The sequence below is a fragment of the Schistocerca nitens genome, chromosome 2 (assembly GCF_023898315.1).
Source record: "Schistocerca nitens isolate TAMUIC-IGC-003100 chromosome 2, iqSchNite1.1, whole genome shotgun sequence".
In the NCBI taxonomy this organism is placed as follows: domain Eukaryota; kingdom Metazoa; phylum Arthropoda; class Insecta; order Orthoptera; family Acrididae; genus Schistocerca; species Schistocerca nitens.
In genome coordinates, this window is record NC_064615.1 from 386337678 (window position 1) to 386363465 (window position 25788).

At 42.6% G+C, this 25788-nt stretch overlaps 1 protein-coding gene across 1 annotated transcript in view; it reads right to left on the minus strand.

Moving 5' to 3' along the window:
- The window catches only part of LOC126236237 (uncharacterized), a 204283-nt gene that overhangs the window by 99925 nt on the left and 78570 nt on the right, over positions 1-25788 (minus strand). Inside the window, exon 3 of the mRNA XM_049945378.1 lies at positions 22743-22831. Coding sequence (XP_049801335.1) covers positions 22743-22831 — 89 coding nt within the window. The remainder of the gene's footprint in view (positions 1-22742; positions 22832-25788) is intronic.

The window sequence follows — 25788 nt, forward strand, 5'->3', positions numbered from 1 at the left end:
CGCCAGTGACGTCACCGGTGCTCAGGCACGAGACGTACATCGTCTCTCACAGTCTTCATTAGTTGCCGTGTCTTCGACAGGGGCCTGAAGACGGCGTCGGTTTTATGTGTCTTCAGTAGCTGGTTAATATTCCCTGATACTGAGCCACAAAACGGTAGAAACGCCATCTTCTTCGTGTCTTATTCGGAGGTCTTCTGCTTTCGTTGCTTAGATGAAACGGCTTGCAAAATTTCTCTGTTGTTGTAACTGTTTTCCTTTAAAAGTCTGCGTTAGTGGCTCAATTCCCTCGGCATGCTTCCGGCGTCTGAGACGGTTTCAGCTCGATGTAACAAGGTCTTAAGAATAAACCGTTTCTGTGGTGTGGTGGTAGCTGAAGGTGTGCAAATACTGATCCGTGTAGATGTGCTCGTGGTAAACGCTATGACCGAGACACCCATCGGGTTTACAGCGGACAAGGACATCCAGGATATCGTCGCGAGAGCATTCGTTTGTACGCAGCTAAAAATTTAGTCATAAGATACATGGATTCACACATATTATACTGCGAAGAAATGCGAAGTTACGTTGTGAGAAGAGTGTTACCGAAAAAGTTGCAAATGACGTTTTGTTATTCGTAGAATTTAGCGCACGATAGCGTTCCATTTGTAAGAGTACCGCGCTTGCCTTTGTTTCTGCAGTGTAAAGAAGACGTCTCTGCAACTGTAGCTGGGTTTTAGTTTCGTTCGTCAGGAGGTACAATAAGAAATTTCTGTTGCGTCATCATATAATAAAGACATTTAATGGGTCACGAGTGTTTCTCGCGTTGCTTTTTTGATACGAATTCACTGTTCATTCCATATGCGGTCTGCTGGGCTTAAATACATCGATTTCCTATATCCTATACGCGTTTTCTTGAGTCTCTCAACAGACAGTCGAACCAGGAAGTGGATCTGCAAACGAGGTTTTGTCTCATTGACACTTTGGTTATAACAATGGTGTTAGCTGTCCTACGCACTAAGAATGTCTGGTCACCCACAGTTAAGGTCTTCACAATTGATTCCTTGCTTCAGAGCATGTATACCAACATCGCTTTTTAGACTTCCTTTCGATACACATAACACACCGAATGCACCGACAAATTGTACAGCTAGAAACTGCATGCACTTTATTAGTAAGTTACATAGTGTACATAGTGAAACCCTTCTGCCAGTGGTCTGGCTGACTTGTTTTATGTGACACAAATTCTTGCCACTCTAATGAAAAGAATGAATGTGGAAGAGAGGCAGTAACAGCAACAATTGCATAAGGTCAGTAACTAGTAGTTCCTCTCACATCCCACCTTCGGACTGTAATTTGGATACAATCCCGCTAGAAACAAAGCATGAGCAGTTTTTTTGTGACGATAGTACCTAAGCTTTTGCTTGGTAGCGAAACCTGTACGGTCAGCGCAGCTCTGTCGCGGGTAAGGCCCCACCCGGCGTGAGAAAACGCGACACTGCAGGATCCGGCACCCGACCTGCAGTTAGGTGAGCGGTCTTCTCTTTGTGTTCCTTCACGAAAGGCGACTAGTTGATTATGTTTATAAAGACTGTGGCGGTAGGTGCGTCATAGGACAGGCACCACTTTACTCTCTGGGTCGCTTGCTGTGGGGCGCCACGACTTCCACTTGCGTGCTAAAAAACTTGTCGGTTACATGTTTGAGAATATTTGCGCGTAGGCTCGCCGCACCAGAGGTAGTTAGCTCCCTTTCTTTGCCAGAACACTGACTTGATCACGCCCTGAGAAGTTTGGAATGAGAAACGCAATATTTGCTTTGCCAAAGGCGTTTCACAAGACTAGGAAGTGTCCAATTGATGCCGTGAAGTTGGCGGCCACTATCAGAGTTACAACTCTCTCGTTTGTAGGGGCGACTAGATGATGGAATTTCAGAGTTTCCAAATAAAGATGTACCGTGACATACTGGAGCCATGCCAGACTTTAAACAGCTCTCTCTCTTTTCTTACGTGGGAACTTCCAGTTAGATATTATCAAAATTTTCTTTGGAAAGGTTTCGAAAAGTCAGTCTCCTCTCTTCTCATTGGCTGACCGCTAGTTAAACGTTTTGAGTGGACGAGGAATGTTGTAGGATGACTAGTTTTTTCTTTTCGCGGGACACTGAGATAAGAAGGGAAGTGAAACTTTCAAGACACTTCGTCTTCGACCTCAGATGTTGTCGAAAGCATATGTTCTGACTCAGGATTGAGGTTTTGACCTGGTCAGACGCTGCCTCGACATTGCTATCAGACTCCGACGGGAGTAGATTCTGGCATGAAATTCAGACGGATGCTGCCTTTAGATTCTGAGAACAATTTTTCGTTTGGTAGTCGCAGCTCCACTGGAATACATGGAGGCTCGGGTAGAGTTCTTAATCGGAAAGAATTTTGTGCGTCATGTATTCAGTTATTTATTCGCACACGATGGAGAGTGAAATATTTCACAACGTGCCTAATATTTTATTAACGGTTCGAGAGGTCGATGGTTCAAATGGTTCAAATGGCTCTGAGCACTATGGGACTCAACTGCTGTGGTCATAAGTCCCCTAGAACTTAGAACTACTTAAACCTAACTAACCTAAGGACAGCACACAACACCCAGCCATCACGAGGCAGAGAAAATCCCTGACCCCGCCGGGAATCGAACCCGGGAACCCGGGCGTGGGAAGCGAGAACGCTACCGCACGACCACGAGATGCGGGCTTCGAGAGGTCGAATTATATTTAGGTAAATGATAATACTCAAAAAGGAGAGTCTTATGGTAAACATGCTGGACTTTTTTCTCCTCTGCGATGTATGAGTAATTGTAAACATTTGCAAGGAAAGATGTAATTTTTTAAGAGTCGTCGATATCTGGTGAAATGAGAATGTGTGACTTTGCGAAAAGATAAGTGAAGAAATTATGAATTATTTTTATAGAGAGAACATGATTTTTCATAAGCTTTTGAGGTGATTATCCTCAGTTACTCATTTAATAAATCACTGTTTCAGGATTCTGTCGCAAACGCAACTGCATTAGGATGTTAGCGAGATGACATTCTATAAATCTTCCTTTGTTTTACCAAAAGAAGCAAACTTTAACATGGCAAAAGAGAAAAGTAGCTTATAATCGAAATTCGCCAATGATGAATGAGTGATTTAAAGGTGACAGGGAGTTTCAGCTGCTACAAGTATCGTGAAGGGGATGGATCAATGACCACATCGAAAAACTTAACACAAGTGTACCGTGAAATACCTTGCTTATGAAAAGTGAAGCATGAACTTTTCACAAATAAGAATGTAGAAAATGGCTGAAATTTTTCTAGACAGTATTCCAACCTAGGACCAAAGTGTTATAAAAACGAAGCTACAGAATTCGAAATAGTTTAAGGAAAAATTCATTTGTGTGACCATATTGTCGATAGATGCTTATGATAACGTGAAGTGTTTTAAATCCGTCTCTGCAGGCACTGTACGAGAAACAACAGTACCAAACGAGGGAATACCTCAAAAAAATGCAAGCAGGCGGCGTCTCCTGATGCGATCGAAAGTCAGACATAACATATGATAATCAACAACATCTTTTGTAACGAACTGTTTTCAGGTGTAGAAAGCAAGGCAGATTATAAATATTTTTAGTTACAGGCAACTGATAAAGTTTTATTTCAATAAAATGAAAAGCATCTGGTGACAAAAATACGCATTTTGTTGTTGTTTCAGATTTAAAACGCCTTTAATAATTTCGGAAATATAGTGAATACCAAAAATACGCATTTTGTTGTTGTTTCAGATTTAAAACGCCTTTAATAATTTCGGAAATATAGTGAATACCAATAGAATGTTGCGTGTATTATGTTGATTATTGTAGGGTATTACCCATAACTGTGTTATGTGCATTATTGTAGAATACTACGAATTACTGTACTTTACAAAGGTTCACTAACGCCCTCTTCCTAGCGTATAAATGGGCAATTTTGGAGAGTTCGTGTGGTTTCTTTTGTTATCACGAGCTGGTTTCACGAACAGTGGAGGAAGTGGGAGTATTAAGAGGGAATTTGTAGAATTGTGTTTAGAAGAGCGGGGTGCTGTTTTAATTAATCTTAGTCAAAATTTTGTTGCTATGGAAATGCAAACTCAGTGCCCAGACTTCTTTTCAAATGTGTTTCTTTTGTAAGAAAATGCTGAAGACGAGGTAGAAATGGAGTTCTTCTGCGTTCTATGTTTTGTAATACCAGTGTCTGAGTTACACTAAGAGTAGTCATTATTGAGGGGATGGGTTTCAGGTCGAAGGAAAGAACTGAGGGGGTAAATAATAAAAAAGTAATACGATAAATAATAAAAAAGGAATACGTTTTGTGTCATATGTGCTTAGCTCAGATGTTAAGCCTACCTGCTTACCTATGTTCTAGTGCCAGCCCTGGAGACCAGAGAAAGCCAAGAAGTGACAACATTAAAAAATTAAAAAGAAAGAAATAAAGAAAGAAGGGAAAAGAAACGAACATGTGGGCATTGTGAGCAGCAAAGAACGAGGAACTCAGCAAGCAAGGTATCATGAACGGACACCTGAGTGTACTCAGTGTTTTGGCCGAGTGAGACTTTTGATGTAAGATTTCTGGAGATGATGTAACGTATGAGACTCGTAGATGATGTCATATACGATAATCACAACTAACGAAATGACAATGATAAATTTAGATTTCCAATTGGACTCACATATAATAGGAAAAAAGGGGAACGACCAAAGGTAAAAACAATAACTGAGGATCAAGAAGAGAACAGTGGATGGCTAAAGCATCAAACCATACCACAGAAACAGGAACGTGTACGAAAGAATAGTGCATGACGTTAAGGGATATCCTGACTTGGTGCTGAGGGACTGCTTTTTGTAGTTTGGTACCTTCTGTCTATTTATATTAGAGTAAAGTCTCCTATTCGGCATGTAGTACCTGAAGAAGTAGCGTAGCCACGCAGGTAGTGTCGAATGCAACTGACTAACATTTTTTCATCAAGGAAAGATTTTGGATTTTCTTTTTGTAATTTTAAAATGTGTAGGGTCGATGAGAGATACCAATATGTATTTATTTGTAGGGTGGCCAGAAACATTCAGAAAAGCTTGTAAAGGTGGTGCAGGGTAAGTTGTGCTGAGAAATAATTGCTAAGAAAACATCTCGGTGTGTTGCGCTATTTGCGAGTTAATTAGCTTTGAATTTAGCCAATAAGGCCATTGTGCGTGCAAGTTCAAGAGGACTGCCATAGGCAGTGTCGCCAGGCGTGTTCTTCGTTTGGTTTCCTGAAAGCGAACAAAAGAACATTACAAAAGTTGGACGTGGAACGGTAGTGAAGATCGTACCTGAGCCAAAGGCTGAGCAGCCTCATGCGCTATAATCTACGCTATTTGAACAACTGTCACTAATTGTGTCTGGCAGAACGCTTGAATTTGCGGCCTGATTGGTTGACTTCTGTACTAATTAACTCGTAAACGGGGGCAAAGTATCGAATTTTTTTCGTAGTTATTCCTCAGCACAACATATCATGCAGAACCCTTACAAAGTTTTCAGTCTGTTTTTGACTTCCCTGTATATATCTTTCAATGCTATTATGGATATATGCCGTGCAAAGCTTTTTCGTTTCCGAACTAAAGGGATGGTGCTATCACTATAACAGTGATAGTCTGGAAGCCATCAGCCTTAATTATTATTAACATTACAGCGTGGAAGCGCTGTAACAAATATCTATGAAAAGGTCACATGCAGAATCGTGGTTTGGGGCGGAAGAGGGGGCGATCTTGGTGCTTGGTTCCTATTAGAGCTAGGTACAAGGGGTAAAAAGTTTTTGGTTTACCCCAGACCAGCGGCCATTTGTGTACCCATTCCAACATCTGTCTTACTGCAGCTACACTGATGTGACAAAAGTCGTAGGACAGTGATATGCCATGGCGATAGTACCACGTTCACAAGGTATGAACAGCAGTGCGCTGGTAGAGCTGTCCTTTGTACTCGGGTGATTCATGTGAAAAGGTTTCCAACGTGAGTATGGCCGCACGAACGAGAGTTAAGACTTTGAATGCGGAATCGTTAGCGAGTTCAATATTCCGAGATCCACAGTTTCAAGAGTTTGCCGATAATACTAAATTTCAGGCATTAGCTCTCATCACGGACAACGCTTAACAACCGAGAACAATAGCAAAATGGCTCTGAGCACTAGGCGACTTAACTTCTATGATCATCAGTTACCTAGAACTTAGAACTAATTAAACCTAACTAACCTAAGGACATCACACACATCCATGCCCGAAGCAGGATTCGAACCTGCGACTGTAGCGGTCGCTCGGTTCCAGACTGTAGCGCCTAGAACCGCACGGCCACTCCGGCCGGCAGTACAATAGCATTGGATAGAGTTTCAGTGCTAACAGACAAGCAGCACTTCCAGAAATAACCGCAGAAATCAATATGATACGTATGAAGAAAGTATCCGTTAGAATAGTGCGGCGAAATTTGGCGTTAATGGGCTTTGGCAGCAGACGACCGGCGCTAGTGTGTTTGCTAACAGCACGATATCGCCTGCAACGTCTCTTCCGGACTCGTGACCGTATCGGTTGGACACTAGACGACTGGAAAACCGTGGCCTGGTCAGATGAGTAGCAATTTCAGTTGGTAAAAGCTGATGGAAGGGATCGTGTGTGGCGCAGAGCCCACGAACCCATGGACACAGGTTGTCAACAGTGCACTGTGCAAGCTGGTGCTGGCTCCATAATGGTGTGGACCGTGGGGCTTCTGGTCAAACTGAACCGATCATTGAAAATGGTTATGTTCGGCTACTTGGAGACTATTTGCAGCTATTTGCGATGGGATTTTTACGGATGACGATACGGCATGTCAAATATTCTGGACAGTTTGAGCGGATTATTTAGTCACCGAGATCGCCCGACACGAATACCATCGAAAATTTATGGACGTAATCAGAAGTTATTTCGTGCAAAAATCCTTCACCGGCAACATCTTCGCAATTCTGGACAGCTGTAGAGGCACCATGGCTCAATATTTCTGCAAGGGACGTCCGACGACGTGATGAGTCTATGCCACGGCGCGTTGCTGCACTACGCTGGGTAAAAAGAGGTCCGACACGATATTACGAGGTATCTCATGACTTTTGTCACCTCAGTGTGTGTTACAGTATATTAAGCAAGTTTGAATGACAACGGAACTGGAGCCCAGGAAAATTGTGCGAATCGATTAATTCCTTTTGCAAGAGATTTTAATTGGGCTGAAATTAATGCTCAGCTAATAGCATCGTTTATATGTGAACCGTTTGGATTTTACGTGTGCAGTCACCTCGTTTGGGTTTTACATGCAAAAACAATCACCCTTAAATAACTCCGACCTGGAGCATGACTGATGGTTGAATTTGGTCCAGCGGTTATCGGACCTTGATCTAAAATACGTTTACCAGTTTGAAAAGATCTTGCTTCGTTTGGATTTCAAGTGGAAAACATGTTTTTCTGGGAGATTTCTGAAGCGCACCATTTGTATACTTTAAACTTGTGCGAATCGATTCAAACTTTTGCACGAAGATAAATAAATAGACAAAATGAAAAAAAAATCTCTTTCATCCACCAATCTTCATTCATTGTCTAGATACCATCGTCTAAAGTCGAGTTAAATGTTGGACGTGGAAGTCGTTCATACGTGAATCGAATGCGCGGAAACGGTTCAAAGTGAATGAAATAACAAGTGCATTATTACAATAAAATTCAAAACTCGCTTTCAGAAATCTAACTACATTCGGATTTTACGTGCAAAAACAACATTTTTTGATTTTTTACGCGCGCCACTTCTGTGTTCCAGATTTGGGCGAATCGGTTCAAATTTTGTAAGAAGGTATACAGATACATTTAATTAAAGGTCGTTCTGCTCCTTTGTGGAAACTTTATCCGTTGCCACGATATAGCAGTCTAAAGTCGCACATAAAATGCACGTAAAATACGGCTTTACGTAAAACGCACGTGCTGAGAGGTTTAAAGTGATAGAGATGATAATAAAAATTATATGCGTACGGTAATTATGAGAAGCGTTTGCAAAACTCTTTCATCGTTCGGGTTTTAAGTACGAAAAATTATGCGTTTGTTTATGAAACTGTGTTTCGTAGAAATGCGTTGCATTTTAAGCGCAGCGCTTGAATAGACGAGGGTTGGAACTTTAATAGTGGCTACTATTTATTTACAGCTCGTACAAAATAGATAGGCGTTTCAAAGTGTTACTAACCTTCAAAGTAGTCACCAGAATTGTGTATAACCCGTTGTTAGCGATGTGGAAGTCGTAGGATACTCTTAGCAGTGCCAGTTGTGTTGACAGTTCGAGTGGCGCGGTCTATCGCCCGACGAATTTGTAGCAGTTCTGAAGCGAATGCCGTGAAGTGTTTCCTTCAGTTTAGAAATCGAGTTGAACTTACGATGTCTTAAGTCAGGGGAGTGCAGTAAGTAGTATAGCACTTAGCAGCCCCATCAGTCAAACAAATCAGTAACAGCTTGTACTGTACGTGCTTGAGCATTGTTCTGCAAAATGATGGTCAGGTCCTGCAGAAAGTGTCATCACTTCTGTCTCTAAGCTGGTCGTAGGTTGTGTTCCAAAAATGAACAGCATCGAGAAAGAAGTGATTACACTTTCTGCAGGACGTGACCATCACTTTGCAGGACAATGCTCAAGCACGTGCAGTGCAAGCTGTTACTGATTTGTTTGACTGATGGAGCTGCTAAATGTTATACCACCTACAGCACTCCCCTGACTTAGGCCTTCGTGAATTCAACTCGATTTCTAAACTGAAGGAAACACTTCACGGCATTCGCTTCAGAACTGCTACAAATTCGTCGGGCGATAGACCGCGCCGCTCGAACTGTCAACACAACTGGCACTGCTAAGAGTATCCTACGACTTCCACATCGCTTGCATGGGTTATACACAATTCTGGTGACTAGTTTGAAGGTCAGTAAAACTTTGAAACACGTGTCTGTGTTGTAAGAGCTGTAAATAAATAGCTTCAGCTATTAAAGCTCCAACACTCGTAATTAAAAAGACTGGTTATTATATTTATTATCGTTACGTTGTTTATATGTTAAAGATTTTATTCACACTGAAAAATCTTTGGACGTGAAAAACACTGCACGTACCAAGCCATAAGTATGCCCAGCCCCGTACAAAATGATATACTGTTTGCTTGAGCATTTGAAGCTTTATCAATGACCATGCATAACATTGATCTAAACTAAAAATTTCTATAAAAATATTTGTCAGAAAACAAGATCACCTTGTTTCTAACGAACTGAAAATCTTTTACTGCTTTTTGTTCAAAAACCACTGTGCCATCTTGTAGGAAACATAAGTTCGTCAATTTTCATTGAGAAGTTAGTAGCATTCTATACTGCGTACATTATTTCGCACTTCTTCTGCTTATTTCAGCCAGTCTACACATACTTAATTCGTATTAGTTGTAACAATTCGTCCTAAAATTATTCATGGAAGTTTTTCTAACGGAGATTTCAAAATTTTCAATTTCTGTTAATGCATACTTTAAATAAACAGTGGAAAGAATTTTAAGATAAGAGATAACAAGATGTATACTTTCCAACAGTATTATTTGTTGCATGAATCGTTGTGCTTGCGATGTAGTAAGCATTTAAGTAAATTTATCTATGTAGTATGGCCGAATCGTTAAGTTTATCTACGTAATACAAACTTTGTCACACATTGTTTAAACTATTTACATGCATTATTATCTTAAACTTTTCACAGTATTTCATATTAAGTTCGGTATCTTATTTATGTGTGCTGTTATTTTGTACATTGTGTCAAGTATTTATGATTATTTTTCACATGTTTGCGTGTAAAATCTCATTTGTATATGAGTAAAATGTGCGTAACTTTCAAAAATTAAAAAAAATAAAGGTGATAAAAGTAAGAAACACCTTAGAAAATAAAAATGTGACTTCGATGTGGTGGTGAGGCTTGTGTGCTCTGATAGTGAGGTCACAGGAGGCTATACTGGACAGGTTTAAGCATACCAGGTAGGTAACTGTTGAGGAGCCAGATTAATGATGCCCGACTCAAGGAATATGATTCGAAAGACAATTAAAAAAAGCTGTATCGGATCAGTCGTCGCCTGAGTCAACAAAAACTTACATCAGTTGCCAAGCTATGGCGATGTAATGTCGAAATAATGGTAGAGTAAGTGTTGGGAACCAGAGTGAAAAATGCTCCTATCGTAGCACAAAAGAGGCTAATACGTTCTGGGCAGAATTAGGGATATAAAAGAAGGGACTAGCTTTTAGACTTACCTGGCACCGTCAAAGACATTTAAATCAAAACATTTTGAGCTATTCGCTGTTTTTTACGAGTTAACGCTACTTCCCTAGCGCAGTGAACTGTCTTAACTGCAAGGTGTTGGCACACCTGTATCTTCAATTCACGGACTAAAATCCCTGATCTTGTGCACAAAATCCAGAAGATTTGCTAGCCATAGTAAACAATGTATAACATCGTATAATATCAGATGACTGAAGAGCATACCTGAAATAGCTGAAGAGTTTGTTTGGGGGATAAAATTTCTGGGATTAGATTTGTTACTGGAAGATGTTAAAACAATTATTTGTTTCTGGTTGGGGCAGCTGAATTTTTTTCGATGATCAAGTTGCTCCCCAGGCCCACCCCCTGTTACATGTATGGTGAGGGGTGTACGAACAGACACACACAAATTTATATGCTTCTAGAAAGTGGAATGCTTCTATGATATTAAGAATCTGGAATTGGGATGCATCTATAATAGGAAGTATCCCAGAGTGGGGATGCATGCATCCTTAACGTTAATGACACATTGTGTCATATTGCACGACATGACAAACGCCATATTGGATTACATATGGCACATGTCATGTTTTATGACATGACATCATGTATCATATTACTTTACTCGACACAATGCATTATATTACATGACATGGGTACTAATACTAACAAATAAAAAAAAAACGCGACTATGTCAAGATGTTTTCTTCCAAGCTGCCAGATAAGTCGAAAAGCTAGTTTCCTCTCTTTTGCAGCCCTTGCTCTACCCATCCCATATTCGCCTTTTTTCTGCTATGATAGGATATTTTTTCATTCTGGTTCCCAACTTGTATTCTACCATAATTTTGACGTTAGCCCACTATATCTTGGCAACCGAAGTGAGTTTTTGTTGACTCAGACGACGTCTGATCCAGTAAATGTTTCTTTATTATATTTCGAACCATGTAGCTTGAGTTGAGAATTATTTGTCTGGCTCCTCTGTTTTCACAAGCTCCTCTATGGTTATCTGCTTGATATGGTCGAATTCGTTCAGTATAGCTTACTGTGACAACGCACAAGCTTCATCACCACATCAGTGTCTACAGGCCATCACTAATGGTTATTATTATTATATGTATAACAATTCCTGTACAGAAATTGTGTTTTCTGTGTTATTCTGTGTATCCAAGTTTGTGGTAAGATCTATTTCGAGGATGTAAAACTATGTAAGTTACGTAAATTATGTGCAGGAATGCACAAGCAATGAAGAGCATGGATAGGCAATCACGAGAAGGGGGATCTCGTGGAGACAACTAGGCACATGGCAACTAACAACTATGGAATTTTGCCAGCAGGAAACGCCGCTTGGTGTCGCTGCAAAGGAGCCTGGTATGACATAACCTGAAAGGAGCTGGCTGTAGGGGAAATATGCTGCCGCCTACTGCCAGGTAACTCATCGACCTGCGAATGGGCAGCGTCAGCATGCCTCAGCAGACCTTGGAGAACCACGCTTCCCATCGTCACTGTTTCCAGTTGCAGACATGCCACAGCCTGGAAAGACATTCACTTTTCAAGAGGCCAGATGACTTCTTCGTCATGCCACTTTGCCGTGGGATAGAGGACAAGCAAGTTGTCACCCATTGTAAAGTCATGGCGGGGCACGTGTGCTAACCGGCCTATGCATCCGGCAGGAGACATCAGACCATCCGGATAACCAAGCTGCCATCTCCACAGCTGAGCCGACCTCCAGGGCACTGAAGAACACTTCAGCACGAGTTGCTTCTTTGACTGAACGATGGTCAGTGATTTGTGTGCTTGTCTCAGAGATTGGATTTGACACTTCATTTTGCGAAAATAGACTACTTTTTTGCGACTAATTGGATCCAAATCCCTTATCTTTTGTCTCATACTGTCACACAAAAGGAAGCTGCTACACAAAGGAAGCAGCTACTCGGGTAGCAGAGTACTTGTGGAGTGCACATAAGGGTTTTTTAACTTAGGCGGTAGTTTGAGGTGTTCTGATGAACACTCGCCAGTCTATTCACATAGAGGAAAGTCAAACGGCGTTCAGAATAAGGAAATTTCAGAACATCACAATTTAATCATTAAACTGTCGAAATATTCGTCATAAAGTTCCCGAATTTAGTGCCCTCCAGGGAAGTTCTCGCGCTCAAATTATTCTTGAGAGCGAGAACTGGGTGAAACCGTAAGTGGAAAGCTCTGAGATATTTAGCGTGTCGTGGAACGTATATCGGAAAGATAGATTAGAGGCCATAGGAGGGGGTGTGTTCATTGCAGTTGACAAAAATATTGTTTCTTCTCAGGTCGAATTTGAGTGTGACATTGAAGTCATCTGGTCGCGTATAACAGGTGTAGATAAAACTAAGTTAATTGTTGGCTGTTTCCACCGGCCACCCGATTACGCTGTGACAATCTTTCAAAGGAAGTCTACAGTCAATAGCGCGTAAATATCCAGATCATGCAACACTAATTGGAGACGACTTTACCTGCCGAGTATAGACTGCGATGTCTATGGATTCATTGCGGGGAATAGGGGGATACAGACAGACACTCATGCGAAATAGTTTTGAACACGCTTTCTGAAAATTGTCTTGAGCAGCTAGCTCGACAGCCCAAACGCAATGAAAATATCTTAGAACTTGTAGCTTCAAAAAGGTCGGACCTTACAATGTCTGTATAGAAACTGGGTTTAGTGATCATGATGTCATTATAGCAACTATGGTTACGAAAGTTAATAAATCTATCAAGAAGACCAGGAGAATGTTTCTACTAGATAGAGCAGATAAGCAGTTATCAACATCTTACGTAGACAGTGAAATGGCATCAGGTAGTTACAGTAAGATGGATGTAGAGGAATTATGGGCAAAGTTTAAGCAGACTGTAAATCGTGGTCTGGAGAGTTACATGCATAGTAAATGGATAAAGAATGGAAAAGATCCACCAAGGTTAAATAACGAAACTCGGTGGATGTTGAGGAAGCAGAGGCTATTGCTCTCTCTGTTCAAAAGGGGGCGCACAAATGACGACAGGCGAAGGGTAGTAGAAATTGGTTTGTCTGTGACAAAACCTATGCGCCAAGCATACAACTACTACGTCCGTCACACCTCAGCAAAAGATCTGGCAGAGAACCCGGAAAATTTTGGTCGTGTGTAAAATCGCCAAGCGGGTCTAAGGGTTCCATCCAGTCTCGTGTTGACAAGTATGGTGCGGCAGTTGAAGATAGCAAAAGGAAATACGAAGTTTTAAATTTCGCGTGTAAGAAATCGTTCACACAAGAGAACCGTACAAACATACCGTAATTTGACCGTCGGGCAGACTCCCGTATGGACGACATAGAAGTAAGCATATCTGGCGTAGAGAAACAACTGAAAGATATGAAAACAAATAAAGCACCAGGTCCGGCTTGAATCCCAGTTCGATTTTACAAAGAGGACTCTACGGCGTTGGCCCCTTACCTAGCTTGTAAATGGTTCAAATGGCTTTGAGCACTATGGGACTCAACATTTTAGGTCATAAGTCCCCTAGAACTTAGAACTACTTAAACCTAACCAACCTAAGGACATCACACACACCCATGCCCGAGGCAGGATTCGAACCTGCGACCGTAGCAGCCCCGCGGTTCCGGACTGCAGCGCCAGAACCGCACGGCCACCGCGGCCGGCACCTAGCTTGTATTTATCGTGAATCTCTCGCCCAGCACAAAGTTCCAAGCGACTGGAAAAAAGCGCAGCTGAGTCCAGTATATAAGAAAGGTAAAAGAACGGACCTGCAAAATTACAGACCAATATCCCTAACTTATATTTCCTGCAGAAGCCTTGAACGTATTCTCGGTTCGAATATAATAAACTTCCTTGCGACTAAGAAGTTTATGTTCAAGAATCAGCATAGTTTTAGAAAGCATCGCTTAGCTTGCTCTTTTCTCACATGATATACTGAGAACTAATGATGAAGGGCAACAGGCAGATTCAATATTTGTAGATTTCCGGAAAGTATTTGACACGATGCCCCAATGCAGGCTGTTAACGAAGGTACGAGGATATGCAATAAATTCAAAGATATATGAGTGGTTCGAAGACTTTTTAGATAACAGAATCCAGTAAGATGACCTCGACGGCGAGTGTTCATCAGAGAGTGCGAAAGGACCACTGTTATTCTCTATATACATAAATGATTTGGCGGACAGGGCGCGCAGCGATCTCCAGTTGTTTTCTGATGATGCTGTCATGTACGGTAAGGTGTCGAAGTTGAATGACCGTAGGAAGATAAAAGACGACTTAGACAAAAGAGCAATTTGTGTGATGAATGGCAGTTAGCCCTAAATGTGGAAAAAACAGTTCATGCGGATGAGTAGGAAGAAAAAACTTGTAATTTTCGTATACAGTATTACTAGTGTCCTGCTTGACACAGTCAAGTCGCTTAAATGTCTGGGCGTAACGTTGCAAAGCGATATGAGTTGGAACTAGCATGTGAAAACTTTGGTAGGGAAGGCAAATGGTCGAGTTCGGTTTATTGGGAGCATTTTAGGAAAGAGTGGTTCACTTGTAAAGGATCTGGACGCTGGTGCGACTATTCTTGAGTACTGCTCGAGTGTTTAGGATCGGTACCAATCGGATTGAAGGAAGACATTGAAGCAATTCAGAGGCAGGCGGCTAGATTCGCTACCGGTAGGTTCGAACAACACGTAAGTGTCAAGCAGATGCTTCGGGAACTCAAATGGGAATTCCTGGAGGGAAGGCAACGTTCTTTTCGAGAAACACTATTGAGAAAACTTTGAAAACCGGCATTTGGAGCTGACTGCCGAACGGTTCTACTACTGCCAACATACACTCCTGGAAATGGAAAAAAGAACACATTGACACCGGTGTGTCAGACCCACCATACTTGCTCCGGACACTGCGAGAGGGCTGTACAAGCAATGATCACACGCACGGCACAGCGGACACACCAGGAACCGCGGTGTTGGCCGTCGAATGGCGCTAGCTGCGCAGCATTTGTGCACCGCCGCCGTCAGTGTCAGCCAGTTTGCCGTGGCATACGGAGCTCCATCGCAGTCTTTAACACTGGTAGCATGCCGCGACAGCGTGGACGTGAACCGTATGTGCAGTTGACGGACTTTGAGCGAGGGCGTATAGTGGGCATGCGGGAGGCCGGGTGGACGTACCGCCGAATTGCTCAACACGTGGGGCGTGAGGTCTCCACAGTACATCGATGTTGTCGCCAGTGGTCGGCGGAAGGTGCACGTGCCCGTCGACCTGGGACCGGACCGCAGCGACGCACGGATGCACGACAAGACCATAGGATCCTACGCAGTGCCGTAGGGGACCGCACCGCCACTTCCCAGCAAATTAGGGACACTGTTGCTCCTGGGGTATCGGCGAGGACCATTCGCAACCGTCTCCATGAAGCTGGGCTACGGTCCCGCACACCGTTAGGCCGTCTTCCGCTCACGCCCCAACATCGTGCAGCCCGCCCCCAGTGGTGTCGCGACAGGCGTGAATGGAGGGACGAATGGAGACGTGTCGTCTTCAGCGATGAGAGTCGCTTCTGCCTTGGTGCCAATGATGGTCGTATGCGTGTTTGGCGCCGTGCAGGTGAGCGCCACAATCAGGACTGCATACGACCGAGGCACACAGGGCCAACACCCGGCATCATGGTGTGGGGAGCGATCTCCTACACTGGCCGTACACCACTGGTGATCGTCGAGTGGACACTGAATAGTGCACGGTACATCCAAACCGTCATCGAACCCATCGTTCTACCATTCCTAGACCGGCAAGGGAACGTGCTGTTCCAACAGGACAATGCACGTCCGCATGTATCCCGTGCCACCCAACGTGCTCTAGAAGGTGTAAGTCAACTACCCTGGCCAGCAAGATCTCCGGATCTGTCCCCCATTGAGCATGTTTGGGACTGGATGAAGCGTCGTCTCACGCGGTCTGCACGTCCAGCACGAACGCTGGTTCAACTGAGGCGCCAGGTGGAAATGGCATGGCAAGCCGTTCCACAGGACTACATCCAGCATCTCTACGATCGTCTCCATAGGAGAATAGCAGCCTGCATTGCTGCGAAAGGTGGATATACACTGTACTAGTGCCGACATTGTGCATGCTCTGTTGCCTGTGTCTATGTGCCTGTGGTTCTGTCAGTGTGATCATGTGATGTATCTGACCCCAGGAATGTGTCAATAAAGTTTCCCCTTCCTGGGACAATGAATTCACGGTGTTCTTATTTCAATTTCCAGGAGTGTACATCGCGCGTAAGGACCACAGTCGAAGTAGATGTAAAAATGACTTGTTTCAGTGTCCCTGATTCCACTTGTCTTTGGTTCCAGAATCTCTGTGCACCTTATCGCCTTATTTTTGTTGAGTATATTTTCTAATAATAGAAAATTGTTGCTTGTGTATTAGGTGAAGTATTTAATTAATTATTACTTTCGAACAAAAGTTGAAAGGCTTAGTTGGATATATATATATATATGTGTGTGTGAGTGTGTGTCGGCTGCGGCACAAATTTTAATTCATATCTGCAGCTTCCATCATTATCGTAGATATAGAAATGGTGTAACACTGTTTAATCTTTCTTTAACATCAGTGTTAAATGTATGTGCTTTTCGTTATGATTGTTGTATTAGTATTTCTGACAAGTCTATGTAAAATTTGTAACACTGTTAATTTTTCTTTAATGCCGGCGTTCGACGTATATATGCTTGTCATAACTGTTGTATCAGTGCGTGTCAAAATTGGGTTTTTGTTCGTTTATGTACGGTTGCTATTACTGGTATGAGTTAACCCTGTAAACCTCACATAATGTGTTCAATAAATTCTGATGTGCTTGCAGTGTGACTGGGTGCGAGAATCGTTGTTGATGAAGCCATATTGTAAAGTTAAGGTGTAAAAGAGTTCTTTTTATGACGTCTGGAATGGCTTTCTTTCGATTTTTGACATCCCCAAGAACTAAAATCTGTGAATCATGGTGTCAGTGAAGTTATTAACAGAATGAATGGAAGAGGATTTGAGAAATCAAAGAAGTCAAAATTGTAAAGGTTAATAAATTAATTATTAGTACGTCCTGATGTTTTTTGTTCTCTTTCAGTTCATAACTAACTCTGGGTGCTGGTATCAGTCTCCAACGGGAGCAGATGCTGGCATAAGATTTCGAAAGGCACAGGCACTGCCTTCAGACTATAACGGTGACTTCTGGTTTCTTAAGCACTCCTTCGCTGGGTGACATGTAGGCTCGAGTAGACTTTCTTAATCCGGAATGACTTTTGTGGAGATGTACGATTTATTTAATTCCATGCCAATGGTTCTATTAGTTGCTTGCCTCTGATTCGCGAGGGACGTCATCGTAGTGAGTCGTGTTCACTGTTCACCCATTTCCGCAATGTTGTTCATGGAGTGTCAAGGGCGTGTGTTTAATTTGTTACATGTCTGACCAGCAAGCCCTTCATATAAGATGATCCATGCAACGTTTCTGTGCTGCCGCTGAATGAAAGTTTGACTAAGATCCTCAGAGCTGATACCTTCATTTTGTCTTACCAGTTTTCCTGTGACCCACCCAGAAGTGTTTAACACGTGATTCTTTTCCCCATATATATATATTCCTCATTCATATGTAAATATTCTGTAGATATTTTCTCATTTGTGTGACGATGAGAAACATTAAACTGAATAAATCTGAACTTACTTTATCTCTTCATTAGTTAGATAAACCCCCTGCCATTTAAATAATTAATGCAAGACCGGCAACGATGGTTCATTTAAGAGGGCTTTAATGAGTTATCCTTTGCATGAGATTTTGACATTACGTATCTGAACAAAAGGGGACCGTTCTGAACCGCCGTATTTCAGACTGATTCAAGCATTAAACCGACAGTTAAGCCGACGCTTACGTTGGTATCATGCAATGCGATTCTGTACATTCAGGAAATATGGCCCGAAAAGGAAATTCCCGAATCACGCAATACACGGAATTTCTATGCCTGTTTCTGTCATAGCAGATACCTTTCATTCACCATGTTACATGTCTAACAGCAACATCAGCGCTTGAAACTGCGTAATGTGTGATCCCTTAGCAGATAGCTAGTAAATGTCCTTCCATACTATTTTTAGTACTCAGTGTCGACGCAAAAGAAAGAAAGGTAGAAGCAAATGAAAGAGAGGAGTGGGGTTGTAGTTAGTGACTAATAATCACGCCTATCACGTTTTTTACATTATATCACTAAATACGGAATTACTTATTACTGCTCTTAAGTGAGCGAAACTAATGGACGAAAGTGACACTCGAATGGTCTGCCATTGTCAAGTAACACAGCTCTATGGAACTTGACCATACACAGAAATAACTACTGCAGTCTAGTACTGCACTTGCGGAAGCGTTGGGAAGACGTATTGCAGCACGTCCACAAGCGCCAGTGACTATTCAGCAGTTATTAACCGCGCTGGGGGGTGAATGGAAAGCCCTATCACAAGAATTCCTTACCAGTCTTGTGGCCAGCATGGTAGCAAGACACAGAGCATGCATTACCATCCGCGGTGATCACTCACCCCGTTAAGAAACATGTCCCGCCTTTTGTAATGTCCGTGGGACCGTCACGAATCGCATTGACTTCAGTGTAATTATTGTCTTTCAATAAAATATCGTTTCTTTCATACTATTGCGCATTTCTTTCAGTGACCTCCTGTACTATACTGCAGTAGTTCTTTCTATGCATGGTGCAAGTTTCATCAAGCTATATTACTTGGCAGTGACACATCATGTGGGAGTTAACTTCGTCCTTAAGTTTTACACACCGGGGTAGAGTCACAAAATATGATCTTGAGCCTAGTAAAAATGGAAGATTTAAAAATGGTTCAAATGGCTCTAAGCAATATGGGACTTAACATCTGAGGTCATCAGTCCCCTAGATTTAGAAACCTAATTAACCTAAGGACATCAGACACATCCATGCCCGAGGCAGGATTCGAACCTGCGACCGTAGCAGCAGCGCGGTTCCGGAAGCGCCTAGAGCCGCTCGGCCATAGCGGCCGGCTGGAAGAGTTACTGAACTTAAGTACTCCTGTTAGCCTTATGCACTACAGATCTCGCGTTTCTCTAACATTTGTTTTGTGGCTCTTTAAGTTTCCATCCAGAGTATCGCCCCCCCCGCCCCCATTTTTAGTTACTGGAATTATCGTGTAATCTGTCAGTGGAAGTGTTCATGTTAATTTGTTGCCAGTCGAGCGCTCCATCGGCTGATATCCACAAAACATATTTACGAAAATATTCTCTCTGAAGCTAAAGCAGAAGTTACTTTACGTAATACTGTGTAGAGCTCACTCCTTCGTAAAAGATCCTTTAGATGGGGCAGCAGTGAGGTCGAAGGCATCGGACATCTCATTCGCTCTGATTCATGTCGTGATGTTCATTCGCTACAAGAAATTTTATCTCCAATGGCGGAAAGAATTTAATACAGTTTTCGACGTCCCTCCGACGTCAGTCATTAGCGACGGTGCTGTGTAAGTTTGAGAGCACTGCATAATGTGGGCTCTCGGTGAAGTTCACTATATGTAGTGAATGTTGTGGTCAAATTGCTAGGCTCGCTTAAAAATTAGAAATTTTCCGGGGACGAAAACAAATCTCTCAACAAGGGATAGACGATAATGTGACAGTTCTTGCCACCAATGATAATTGCCGTGTCTGAGTCACAAGCCAATCATTGGCTAAAAGGCATGAATGTATAAACAATGTAGGGAGCCGCCTGAAGCTCGCAAAATCTGAGAATGTCGGCAGCCCTTGGGTGTGCCAGGTGAGTTTTGAATCCTCTGTGGCGAAGAATGTATTCGGTACACGTTCTGGAGTCAACAGTTAGTGATCGACCCAGTTAGCCTTCAAATAGAGGAACCAGTACGAGAAATCGCATGTTGCTTTGTCGTACATGGATGTGAGGGTTCTGATCATTTTTTCCCTATGTTATAGGACAGTGTTTATTCATAGGGCATCCGCAGATGATATGTTAGATAGCTGGAGACTGTCCTGCCGCAAGAGATGGTCCTAGTGTGCTGTAATTAAAGTACAGTAAGTAAATAACGATTGTTTTTGCGGGAATCTGAGGTGTTATCCCTAGCCTAAGTTGTAGTTCTTCTGTTTTGTCTTTGTGGATATTTCGGCGGAAGCGGCAAGAAACGACTTTAGCATTAAATGCTTTCCAGTCAACTGTCCGACAGTGGCATTTATCTGAACGCACTTAGACTGCTGCAGAGCATTTATGTCTGATTCCTGAGTTTAACTATTTTAACTGTCTCTTTTGTGACGAAGCGAGGCTGTCGGCCCTTCTGAACGCTATTCTATGAGTGTAACAGTGCCGAGAATTTATCTTGCTCTACCGACAAACGTTTAGTTTGTAATCAATGGGTTATTATGTAACAAAATTTGTTTTGAATGCACCGTATTGCTAGGAGCACATGGATTCTTGCCTCGGATATGAGTGAAACTTCGTGAGAGGCCGTGACATCACTAAGGGGCAGGGCAGGAACATTTAACGCAGATTGTATTGCAGAATATTTTTTCACGTAGTGGTACAGAAAGTGGCAATCCTGGGTCCGCCCCCGGTAGATGAGTGGTCAGCGCTACAGCATGTCAATACTAAGGGCCCGGGTTCGATACCAGGCTGGGTCGAAGCTTTTCTCCGCTAAGGGACTGGGTGTTGTGTTGTCCTAATCATCATCATTTTAGTCGGCCGCGGTGGCCGAGCTGTCCTAGGCGCTTCAGTCCGGAACCGCGCGACTGCTACGGTCGCCAGTTCAAATCCTACCTCGGGCATGGATGTGTGTGATGTCCTTAGGTTAGTTAGGTTTAAATAGTTCTAAGTTCTAGGGGACTGATGACCTCAGATGTTAAGTCCCATAGTGCTCAGAGCCATATGAGCCATTTGATGTGGCGATTCTGGAAAGCTTCAACCATTATACATACATTCGAGAGAAAATGGATTAAAGATAACTGCTGTACCTCTGTTCGGGGAAAAACTCCACTGGCAGAATGAGCTGCTGATGACAGGGGTCACTCGTGGCGAGATACTCTCTTCTGAGGGATATGTAGAAGGGATGAAATAATCGTCTGCTAGGTTTTACACCAGTAAACAACACGGAAACCTTCTGTCGAATCACGTGCATCCGTTTGCTGGCCTACAGCGCTGTCTGGTAATATCTGACCCCAGCAAGAGAATACACCATCTTGTCACCCCTGGTTTGGATCAAAATGAATTGAGACTCTTTACTTACTCTAACACCGCATATTCATTACCCCCACTATTATTACTATTATTATTATTATTATTACTGTGTGCGGCTCATGTATTGTGTTCTTTGGCAGTGTTGAGTCTCTAATGATGTAAGAGAGGACGTGAAATAAATTAATATAATACTACAGCTCACAGCAGACAGATTAAAATTTATAAAAAAAGTCTGCTTTGAGGAAAATAAGTGTTTAAGACCATGCAGTAAAATCTATGGAAGTGTTTAATATTGATTGCTTTTAGGAACTGAGTGGGATCAGCAAACCGTTTTTTGGGAAATTTTTTTCTGACCTGAAGTATGAGAGTCCCGTTTTAGTAGGAGCTTCTTGAAGTGAATCACACCACCGTCGCTAGATTACCGGAGCTATTGAACCGAACAACCTGACCACCTGGACCAGATAATACATCCAGATTGCCATCTGACAGCTGTCGAGCTTTCGCCTGTCTTGCCGGTTTGCTGTAAGCCAGACAGCACTCCTTTCGTGACTCACGATTACGCTGACACCGCACCTGGCAGCCCGTCCAGACGGGATAAACTCCCTTCTTCTTTCTAGGTCTCATGACCTGCTTTTTCTCACGTCATAACAGCAATGCCTGACAAGATTTGCAGGACAAGCCATTGACCCGGAGGCGGATGCGAAAGCCGTTGCCTAATGACTCGCATCCTTATCTCTGTAGTATCTACACGAAAGAACGTGACGGCGGCTTCTCGTTTAGTGGTGGGAGACATCTGTCATTTCTGGTCAGCACTTCCGATATCGTAGACTTTCTGTAATGGAGGATTGTAAAAAAGAAAACGTGTTTCTTGACCAGTTTCGAAGGTCCGGGAGTGGTCGTTGCACCGGACCACACTGTTTCTTGGTCCGTTTTGACGTCGCAGTAAGTGTCTGTTTGCTAAACACTTTAATCTACGCAATATATTCAAAACAGTGATTTTCATTTCATGACGCCAATTAGCTACACGTTACCCGCTATACTCCAACAGTTGATTTTAAGCATTGTTACTGGTATTGCTGGATTATTTCTTAACTTTTATGTTGTTAAGTCATAATTACTATTCTGTGTATTACCCACTATGCAATCAGTTAGTAATTTTCCGCAAAAGGATAAAATTATGTACACTACGCCTTTTGGTATATTTCTTACCTCATCGATGAGCTCTAAACTATCGCTGGTGCTGGAGCATTCCTTGTGACAGTGCCCAACATCAGTCTTGATTGGCTTCCCGTTCAGTCCTGTGGAAGAATGGAAGGTTTCATTTCCATATTTAAAATGTAGGTAGTGCAGCTGCACTACAATATTATTCAAAAGCAGCTGTTGATTGATGTGTAACAAAAAAGCACCAACTTCACATGAAATGCTTATGTTATGTTCGTAGGCACCTTTGCGTTTGCAGTCTTATTTCTGTGATACCTGTTACCACTGACTCAAGCAGTAAAGTTATGAATACATTGCTCGCAATAAACTTCCTAGAATAGCTTCAGTAACGCGGCGTTTTGCTTCTGTAGCTTTAGTTAGGTCGACTAGTCAATAATATTATTTGTTCGCACGCCGGGTGAATCAGCTTGGACTAATTCTATAGATTTGTGTCCTTAGTTAGGCAGGTTTTAAATAATTTACTAGGCAGTTTTTGTTGTAGCTATTTAAGAATGTTACTGTATTATGTATTAGTAATATTATCAACACTATCTGCCCAGATAGCCGTACATGTTTGATTCCGCGATAGCGAGGTACATCGGTCCACGAGCTAATCCGTCTGGTGGATTAACACCGACAGTCAGTATTCCGGTGGACGTAGTTTTCAGGCGGTTTTCCGCATCCCACCAGGTGAATATTGGGTTGGTACCCAAGTCCCATCTCAGTTCTACGATTCACATAAATTTAGATAAAAATTATTAAAGGGCATCTTCTAAACACCATGAGCTTCCACTTTCACATGCAGACAGTTGGGGTACACACATTCCATCCGGGGGGGTTTCACTAGGTGGCGACAGGAAGGCATCCGGCTACCCCTTATATTAACCATGGGAAATGCGTTGATAATCATTCCGAACCTGTGCCGATGCAGGAAAAAGGGACAAGAAAGAGAATAAAAGGAAGATTAGTAATACTATTAACACTGACGTACTAACGCGGAAATTAAAAATATTCTTGTGTTGCGCAGAAGGCGAATTTTTATTTTCTTTAGTCAAATACTATTTTAATATATGCTTTCTTTGTGTTTTTTGTTGTTGTTGGAACAAATACGACATATTATTGATGTAGACACATTGGTAGCAAATTCATTGTTGATAAAAGAAAAGTCAACAGCAACACTAGTAGTTCCATGTCTCCACTGACCTACAGAGTGCAATCAATCCGGAGTTCGAATACGTCTACCAAAGATGACTCGGGAGTCATCTACAGTAACCCAAACCCTCTCAATAGAGAAATATTCAGTTGAACTTCAGTTTATTTACTGCCGCTGTATTTGCAGTATAAAAATGAATTTCGAATCTGTTTTCATTCAGAATTATCTGAATTTGTAGATCATTGTACATGTTGCTCGTACATACTACACGTTTCGAATATTTTTCTGTACGTATCCTACCCATATGACACACTCTTCCCTTAGCTCTCATCCATTTTAACTCTCAACCCTCTATATCTCAGCCGTGTACCCGTGGTCCAGGGGTGCCGGCACGGTAGCTCAGCGTGTTCGGTCAGAGGGTTAGCTACACTCTGTAATAAAGAAACTGAGTGAACGGATCAACGAACTACCTGAACGGATGTCATGAGACGTCCGCGCCGAACATATACAACGAACAAAATAGAGCAAAATGAGATCAACAAAAGTAAAAAAAAAAGGGGTAGCGTCTTTGATTCATAATCAAAACGTCTTCGATCCCGGATTCGATCCCCGCCACTGCCTAAATTTTGAAATAATCAGCATTGGCGGCCGAAGACTTCTGGCATAAGAAGTCAGCCTCATTCTGCCAACGGCCTTGTCAAAGAGGGCGGAGGAGCGGATAGAGATTCAGGGCACTCTCTTGTCCTAGGGGTGGGAAATTGCCCCTAAAGGCGGAAGAATCAGCAATGATCAACGACATGAGGATGCAGAAGGCAATGGAAACCATTGTATTAAAGACACGTAACGTGTATCCACAGGACATGTGGCCTGTAATTGAAGAAGTGTCATGATGATCTCTCCATTGGCAAAAGATTCCGGAATAGTCCCCCATTCGGATCTCCGGGAGGGGACTGCCAAGGGGGAGGTTACCATGAGAAAAAGATTGAATAATCAACGAAAGGATAACGTTCTACGAGTCGGGGCGTGGAATGTCAGAAGCTTGGACGTGGTAGGGAAACTAGAAAATCTGAAAAGGGAAATGCAAAGGCTCAATCTAGATATAGTAGGGGTCAGTGAAGTGAAGTGGAAGGAAGACAAGGATTTCTGGTCAGATGAGTATCGGGTAATATCAACAGCAGCAGAAAATGGTATAACAGGTGAAGGATTCGTTAGGAATAGGAAGGTAGGGCAGAGGGTGTGTTACTGTGAACAGTTCAGTGACCGGGGTGTTCTAATCAGAATCGACAGCAGTCCAACACCGACAACGATAGTTCAGGTATACATGCCGACGTCGCAAGCTGAAGATGAACAGATAGAGAAAGTGTATGAGGATATTGAAATGGTAATGCAGTATGTAAAGGGGGACGAAAATCTAATAGCCATGGGCGACTGGAATGCAGTTGTAGGGGAAGGAGTAGAAGAAAAGGTTACACGAGAATATGGGTTTGGGACAAGGAATGAAAGAGGAGAAAGACTAATTCAGTTCTGTAACATGTTTCAGCTGTTGTTGTTGTTGTGGTCTTCAGTCCTGAGACTGGTTTGATGCAGCTCTCCATGCTACTCTATCCTGTGCAAGCTTCTTCATCTCCCAGTACCTACTGCAACCTACATCCTTCTGAATCTGCTTAGTGTATTCATCTCTTGGTCTCCCTCTACGATTTTTACCCTCCACGCTGCCCTCCAATGCTAAATTTGTGATCCCTTGATGCCTCAAAACATGTCCTACCAACCGATCCCTTCTTCTAGTCAAGTTGTGCCACAAACTTTTCTTCTCCCCAATCCTATTCAATACCTCCTCATTAGTTACGTGATCTACCCACCTTATCTTCAGCATTCTTCTGTAGCACCACATTTCGAAAGCTT